The sequence below is a fragment of the Capsicum annuum genome, chromosome 1 (assembly GCF_002878395.1).
Source record: "Capsicum annuum cultivar UCD-10X-F1 chromosome 1, UCD10Xv1.1, whole genome shotgun sequence".
Classification (NCBI taxonomy): Eukaryota; Viridiplantae; Streptophyta; class Magnoliopsida; order Solanales; family Solanaceae; genus Capsicum; species Capsicum annuum.
Window position 1 is genome coordinate 243,705,308 of NC_061111.1, and position 8,731 is coordinate 243,714,038.

At 37.2% G+C, this 8,731-nt stretch overlaps 1 protein-coding gene across 1 annotated transcript; it reads left to right on the forward strand.

The window, feature by feature from the left end:
• The first annotated feature begins 309 nt into the window (after positions 1 to 309).
• On the forward strand, positions 310 to 7,906 carry LOC107852074 (probable CDP-diacylglycerol--inositol 3-phosphatidyltransferase 2). Its single transcript, XM_047400995.1, has 10 exons — positions 310 to 525; positions 3,582 to 3,666; positions 3,744 to 3,793; positions 6,339 to 6,378; positions 6,515 to 6,559; positions 6,656 to 6,721; positions 6,851 to 6,965; positions 7,051 to 7,107; positions 7,201 to 7,299; positions 7,398 to 7,906. The coding sequence occupies exons 1-10, from the start codon at positions 465 to 467 to the stop codon at positions 7,449 to 7,451; spliced, it is 672 nt and encodes a 223-aa protein (XP_047256951.1). The 5' UTR covers positions 310 to 464; the 3' UTR covers positions 7,452 to 7,906.
• The last annotated feature ends 825 nt before the right edge of the window (positions 7,907 to 8,731 follow it).

Genomic DNA, 8,731 nt, shown 5'->3' on the forward strand with positions numbered 1-8,731 from the left:
AGTAAAAACAAGTACAATTTCAAATTATATTTGAAATTTTCATGGCCAAACAGTTTTTACTTTTTATATTAAAGTGAAATAATTTTTTGAAAATAAATAAATAATTTTTATGGCCAAACGGCTACTATATTTTGAAAAGCAGATATTATTTTGTGAATTATAAGTTTATATTTCTCCTTATATTATACTAATTTACAAGTTACGTCCTGTGTTTTGAAAGCTAATAAAAAATTTAGCAAAATATATTGTAAAAAAAAAATTAATTTAAAAATTGAATGATACTTATATCTCAAGTGGAGGAAAAGAATTCTTTTTTCTCTTTTGTATAAAATATTAAAAAGAGACCAAAAGAATATTTCACTCGTTTTTTCTCTGTGTCTTCTATTTTTCTTTTTTCACTTATTAGATCGAAAGCATAATTTTCAATTACAATTACAATTCCTATCCGATCGATCAGATTTCCGATGGCCGGAAAATCGAAACCGAAGCCATTAAATGTTTATCTTTATATTCCTAACATCATTGGTAACTTACTTCTTCTTTTTAATTTTTTGAATTTCAATATTCTAACTGTTTTGATATATTATGAAATTATGGACTTGAATTCGTTAGTATGAAATATTTTCTTTTCTAAGTGAAATCCGTTAGTATATGAAAATGAAGAAGGCTATGATAATGAGAACGGAGTTATGTGTTCGTTTGTTGAAATTTATTGAAAGCAAATCTTCTATTTTCACCTGTGTGAGCTGGATGTTGCATTATTGTGATCCTTATCCATAGGAAAGTTACCATAGTAAATGGAACATAGCAACTAAGTCATAGCAAATATATGGAAAGGATAACATAACATCCAACAAATTCAAACAAGTTTGTGTTCATGTTCCATGAAAAACGCAACCAATGTTGTGGCTTAGTAATCAATAAAGTGGTTCATGTCTGAGGTTCAAATTCCACCAGAGATGAAAAAAAAAAACTAGGTTATTCGTCTCAGGTTAAAATCTCAGCAAAGACAAAAAAATACTAGGTGATTTTTTTCTAATCTGTCCTAGTTTTGACAAAGTTACCTAGTACCTGTTGTTGGTGTGAGGTGGTGGCTGGTATCCAACGGACCAGACACAAACGGTTATAATTTTGGTAATGCTACATGCTAGTATTTTTCGTGGAACACTTTTTTTTATAACCATTTGTTTCTGGTCCGGTCATGCTATATGGAGCGGAGTGTTGGCTTGTCAAGAACTCCCACCTTCAAAAATTGAAGGTGGCGGAAATGTGGATGTTGCGTTAGATGTGCGGGCTTACTAAGAGTGATAGGGTTAGGAATGAGACTATCCGGGAGAAGATGAGAGTGGCTTTGGTGGAGGACAAGATGCGGGAAGTTAGGTTGAGATGGTTCGGCCATGTGATGAGGAGGGGCACGGATGTCCCAGTTCGTAAAGGCGAGCTTTGGATGGTTTTAGGCGGGGTAGGGTTAAGCCGAAGAAATACTGGGAAGAGGTGATTAGACGTGACATGGAGCAGTTACAGCTTACCGAAGACATGACTCTAGATAGGAAGGTATGAAGGATGCGAATTAGGTTAGAAGGCTAGAGCATGTAGTGGAGTCGTAGCCAGTAGTTAGAAGAGCTTTGGGGTAGCCGGGGTTTTAGTCTTAGGACTATGTTCAAAGGTTGGAGCTGATAGTTAGAGGGTATGGGGGTGGTGGGTGCCTTTGGTTCGTCAGTGTAGGGTATTACTTTGTGGGTGTCTTATTTCTGTTATTTCTCCTTGTTTCATGCATTATTACGACTTTGATTATTATTCTTTATCTTGAGTCGGGGGTCTACCGGAAACAACCCCTCTACTTCTCTGGAGGTAGTGGTATGAACTGCGTATATTTCACCCTCCCCAGACCCCACTATGTGGGAATACATTGGGTTTGTTGTTGTTGTTGTTGTTTGTGTCTAGTCCGTTGGATACCTGCCACCACCTCACACCAGCAACAGGTACTAGGTACTAGGTACTAGGTAACTTTGTCCATCAAGGATAGGACAAATTAGAAAAAAATCACTTATTATTTTTTTGTCTTTGCTGAGATTTTAACCTGAGATGACATAACCTAGTCTTTTTTTTGTCTCTGGTGGGATTTGAACATGAGACATGAACCACTTTATTAATTACTAAGCCACAACGTTGGTTGTGCTTTTCGTGTAACATGAACACAAACCTGTTTGAATTTGTTTTATATTATGTTATCCTTTCCATATTATTTGCTATGTTCCATTTACTGTTGTATTTGCCTTTTTCAACTGTTTTGTTATGCGTTACTTGAGTTGAGGGTCTTGGAAATAGACTCTCAATCTCCGTGATATAGGGTTAAGGTTTGCATGCACTCTATCCTTCCTAGAGCCCACTTGTGGGAATACATTGGTTTTGTTGTTGTTTTGTATACAAGTGAAATGCCGAGGCGAATCCAGGACTTTTAGAACATGGGCGCACACTAAAAAAGTAAGAATAGTAATTTATTAAGTGGGAATTGATCCCTAGTCCTCTAGGTAAAAAACTCAACCTTCAACCAAGAGCACCATTTAGTCTTCTTATAGCATGGGTGCAGAAGATAATATTATACTCATTTTAGAAAATAAGGGCAGCCCGGCGTACTAAAGCTACCGCTATGCGCGGTGTCCGGGGAAGGGCCCCACCACAAGGGTGTATTGTACGCAACCTTACCTTGCATTTCTGCCAGAGGCTGTTTCCAAGGCTTGAACCCGTGACCTCCTGGTCACATGGCAGCAACTTTACCAGTTACTCCAAGGTTCCCCTTCACTCATTTTAGAAAATATATACATTAAATACCTAGATTTTCAGAGAGACCATGGGTTCACATGCCCCGTAAATTAGGCTGTAAATTCACCACTTAAGTGATGGAATTTGTTGGAGATGAAATTGGCTCTGGTTTTCTTCTAAGCAACTCACTTCCCTTTAGTGTTTGATTCTCATTTTCTTACACCTTAATTCCTCTTATGTTTGATTCTCATTTGTTTGCATAAGAAGTACTATGCTGCACTGCAAGTTCTTGTGCTCTTATGAGATTAGGAAATTATTTCAATATTCTTTTCCATGATGCTCTTGTGGTGGTCTTATCAATCAAGTACCATGTTCTACCTTATGTAGTTATGGGTTTTATCAATATCAAAGCTCCGTTTCAACGTGGTTGCCCAGTATTAACTTCCACTATTTCTTTTTTGGGATTTACATTTTTCCTTTAACGTTCTTGCACTATGTTGTTTGTGCCTTTTTTCTTTGACATCCTGCGTGATTCGGTCATAATGAATTACTTTATTTGTCTGTTTTCAGACTGTGTATATATATCTCTTCCTCTTAGATTCATAAATGTTTTGATAGCTTATTCATGCATCGTTTTTATATAAATTCAGTATTGTATTTGATTTAACTGCTTTTGGTTTGAGATTACTGTCAACTTTGTAGAACTCAGACAAAGAACTTTGTTCAAACAAACAAATGCCACTTAAGTAACTCTTCGATGTTAAATTGGGTTTATAGATATGTTGTGCTGAATTGGTTGTTGCATTTGTTGGATGCAGGGTACTTGAGAATTTTGATGAATTGCGTTGCATTTGCTGTGTGCTTTGTGGACAAAAAGCTATTTTCACTTCTGTATTTTATTAGGTGAATTCCCTTGATTTGTGTTTCTTTTTGGAGTGTATGGAAGTGGACTGTTGGTTAATTGAGCTTTTTGTTTTCAGTTTCGTTTGTGATGCTTTGGATGGTTGGTGTGCTCGCAAATTCAATCAATGTAAGAGTTTTGCTTGTTTTGTGTTTGACCGGTACCATCTTTTCTGGGTGTGCGTTAGTCTGAGTCCTTGATTTGCTAGGTTATAGTTTATTGTTGCTAATAACCGGTGTTGAAATGTCAAAGTGACGAGGTCTAATTTCTGTCTCAATTCGTACAAGGTTCCGCAAATTTTTGGAAGTAAAACATATTTATTCAGAAACTCCATAAAGAATAATGCGAAATGCTTTCTGTTTTATATTTAAGAAATTTGGGGATTGGTCAATGATGAAATTGTTTGACTCACCAACATCTTGGTTGGAAGTATGCTCATATGTGAAGAACATATGGAAGCAAGTCGTATTTTGAGCAAATAAACCATTCCTCCTCATTCTGCCTTCAGCTCTCTGCCTGGGCGAACAGTTGTAAGAAAGAAAAAAATCCAGAAATGGAGCAGTTATTAATACTGCACTTATTCTTCTTTATTTCGGGTGGGTGGATCTCTAGTTTGAGATATATTTTAACCAAAAAAGGAACTATTCGTATGTTACCTTATATGAAACCGGATGCTGCTGGAATCTCGTAGGTGAAAAGAGATGTATACCTTAGATTCAACAGTCAGCTGGATAAACCTTCTAAGTCAATTTGTATCCTGTTCAAGTTGTCAACCTCTTTTTCACTGTCAACCCTAAACCTCTTCACTCTGATTACCATCCTCTGTATACTATCCATTTTGCTTCACTTTTTGTCCCTTATATGCACCTATTCCATACTGTTTTTCTTCCCCTAAAAACCGGCTTTCTCACCTCCGAACTTTGATTTTTTTTTTCCTCCACTTTTAATACTAGCAGTTATATGGATCGGGGAAAGAAGTTAAGTAGGATATGAATCACAGGATAATAATGCAAGCTACACTTACCTTAAATAACATCTGCAAGTAGGATACCGAGTTTGTTAAGCAGCCTAGTGTAGATCTTGATGGAGCAAGAGTTGGAGTGTAGCCAAACCCTGTACTGAGTTAGTTGCTACAATGCTACGGGCTTGGCTTGGAGGTGTTGCAGTCTAGTGCACCAAGCTACCTGAAATCTGAACTGCTACATGTGACCGACTCGTAAAACTGAACTGCACCAAGATCTTATGAGTACAATTGTAGCTAAAATTGATGCTTGTTTGACTTTTTCCTCTTATATCCGACTTGCATTTATCGACCAAGAAACTAGTAAAAAAGTGTGGTGTCTGATGGTCCTGGAGATTTGATGAAATGAGAAACCGTGAGGAACCAGCGTTGGTTTTGTACACCAGTCGTACAAACGGGGAAACCAAAAGGAAAAGGAATATTAGCAGATGCATGGGAATGCCATTCAAATGACCAATTTCCTTAAAGTCTACCACTTTATCATTTCAACGATCACTGTTGTTTCCCTGAGTTCTTCTGAGAGGGATTTGGCAGAAACATAAATATAATTTTTACTTGATCAAAAAATGATCACTGTTGTTTCCCTTGAGTTCTTCTGAGAGGGATTTTGGTTCTGAGAGAAATATTCCTTGAAGTTATTAAATTAAGGTTTCAATAATGGATCTATTTGAGGTACATACTGCAGAATTAAAACATACTCCTTCCGTCCACTTTTACTTGTCTATTATACTAAAAGCAGGTGTCCACTTTTTTTTGATAACCATGGTATCTGGGTCAGCTTTCCATACCTCGACTAAATCCACGGCCACGGGATACCTGGCACCTCCCACCAGCAACAGTTATTCGGTAACCCTGTCCACGACCGCTAGGACAAATGCAAAGAATCACCTAGTGTTTTTTGTGTTTGCTGGGATTTGAACTGAGATCTCAGGTTTTCAACCCACTTCATTGACCTCTAAGCCACACTCTTGGGTGCAAAAGTAGATGTCTGCTTTTACTTGTCCACTTCACAAAATCAAGAGATAATTATCACTTAGTTCCTAATTTACCGTTATTATTAGCTATAGTCACTTCTCAGTGCATTTCCCAAAATATTGAATTTATTATATTCGAAGAGTGGTATCGTAAAATTGACATTCTATTGCTTGCTCCTTAAGGGGTGTGCCAAGCCAATACTGGACAAGTAAAAATGGACAGAGGGAGTAGAGGGAGTACATAAGATGTTTGGCATTTTCTGTTTATATATTAAGTGTATCCAAACACAGTACCAGAAGGATTGTATTGTTGGCAGTTGCAATATGCATTAAGGAACTTCTACCTGTTCCTCTCGGTCGCTTCTCCTTCACAATTTACATACACATCCCCTGTCTAAAAGGTAAGTATTTGTGGACACACCTTTGACGACTAAAAGCCTAAGTCTTAATTCAAAGAAACTTCTTGAAGACTTGTGTGTTCATTCCCTCACAGAATCTTCTGGATTTTAAGTTATTGGTTACTGGTGACATGTGATCCAAAATTTTATACATGTTAATAACTTCATAAAGAAAAAAAAAAGTTACAGACGACAATAGTGTGTATCATCTGTGAGTTTTAATTCCTGTTATCTGGCTTTGATAAAACTATATCTGAGTTTTAATTCCTCTCTGGATTCAGCTTCGACATTTGGGGCTGTTTTGGACATGGTGACAGATAGGTAGTGCCACGTTTCTAACCCTTAACTCTAACCCCCGCCCCAAAACCCTTGTATTTGAACATTTAATGCGTCTGCCCTGCTTTCATATTAGGACTCAATTCTGCTTTCTTGTTTATGTGGGCCGTTGATTTTTCAGGGTTAGCACTGCCTGTCTGCTGGTTATTCTTTCGCAGGTTTATAGGTAGTTTCATTAACTCCTGTCTCCGTAAGCTTTTGGACTGTTTAAGTTCTGGCATATTTAAAGATTTATTTCCTCCTGTGTCCTCTTTGCTTTCAGGCCTGGTTTAGTTTTCTTGTCATTGCTTGCTCTTGATATTTCCAGCCATTGGTTGCAAATGTATAGGTAATAAACTCTCCGATAAGACAGATATCGTTTAGATTGATTCTGCTTTGTGTTTTCTATTATAATGCGTTTAGACTTCTGATTATCATGTGTTCTCAACCGATAATTTTTGGAAAAAAATTATTGCAGTACCTTCTTAGTAGGAAAGACGAGTCACAAAGACGTCAAGGACAGCAGCAGCTGGCTATTTAGGCTTTATTATGGAAATAGGATGTTTATGGGCTACTGTTGCGTGTCATGTGAGGTAACCATCTCTATCGATTCTGGAAAGCTGAGATATTTTTCATGTACACGCAATTGATGTCTGATTTTTACCTCTTATTTACCAGGTTCTTTATATTACATTGTTCCTTCTTGCAAGGAAAGAGACTGATAGTCTTATTGATGTAAGATCTTCGCTATTATGATTTTCAATATCTTTGTGTTTTTGTTGCCTGTGTTTTAGAAGCTGATCGACAGTTTCTGCATTCCGTATTTAGGTTCTTGTAAATACTACAACAAGAAGTTGGATTTATCTCGTCTTACTTGCTCTTCTTGTGTTTGGATGGGCAATCAAGCAATTTGTTAATGTTATACAGGTAGATAACTACTATCTATGCTAGTTTTTGACAGCCTATAGAAGAATTCTGCATATGTAAAATGCTGTTATCGATATGACAATTGTCTTCTGGTTCAGATGAAAACCGCAGCTGATGCTTGTGTGCTGTATGACATTAACAAAAAACAGTAGAACTGATGTAGACGTTAAACAAGAGGCTTCTGCAATAACGCTTTTTCTGAATGGTGCATTGTGGTTTTCTGTATACCGCGTTTGGTAACACACTCCAGTAGTCCTTCCAGGCAGCAGCTTCTTTGGCGATGACTTGAATTGGAAAGTTTTTTGATGCATACATTCTGTAGGAAATGATCTGAAATTTTCGACAAACAACTGCTTATGGTCTAAGACCTATGTGTGTCATTTCTCCCTCTGTGGTTGTGCCTATGATTCTAACGGGCGTATTCGCTGTCGAATTTTTGTTTTTGGTGTGTTTAGTTGGAATATGTACATACTCCTTGGGATGTCATAGGGATTTCAATGTTTAATTCTCTCTATTGTTTACTAATAGCCATTGGATTTTGTCCCCTCTTGGTTCCGTAACTTTGATTTCTGTTCCATGATCAATATTTGATATGTTGTAGTTTTGATCTTCTTGTTTTCTCTTTAATAGCAGTAGAATCAATCTTGAATTGTGAAAGTAGAAAATAAACGTAAAAATGAACAGCTAATTTATTAGGCATACATCTCTATATGATAAAAAGGCAGGTCGGTGCACTAAAGTTCTCGCAATATGCGGCGTTCGGGGAAGGGCCAGACCACAAGGTCTATTGTACGTAGCCTTACATTTGTGCTAGTGGCTGTCTCCACGGCTTGGACTCGCGACCTCCTGCTCACATGACAACAACTTTACTAGATATTCTTAAGACTCCTTCGGTGCATCTCTATATCGTGTTGTAAAAGTTTATTTCAAAGATTTATTTTTTGCCTCTTTCGAGAATTTCCCTTGGCCATATTGCTCGATTTTAGGATTATTTTTATGCCGGTGGCCCCCGATCTTGAGCCAGGGTCTATCGGAAACAGCCTCTCGACCTCTTTAGAGGTAGTGGTATGGACTGCGTACACTCTACCCTCCCCAGACCCCACAGAATATACTGGATTTGTTGTTGTTGTTGGCGTGTACGCAATCTACTCTTATCTTGTGAAGGTAGCAATTGTTTACTCTTATCCGCGATTGTCGGCGTTAGATCTTTTGCTAGAGTAAAGCATATTTAACTTGAAAGTGGCACAAAATATCAACTTTATAATAGGTCAACGAACTTATTCCAATCTTCACAAAAGAGAGAATTAGAAGCCTCGATGCAAGTCTGCGTTCTAAATTCTCCAAAAACAACATGATTTGAAATTTTAACTAAAATATACATATATACATAAGGTAACTTTATCTTATTACATAAAATCTCATATTAGAAAAG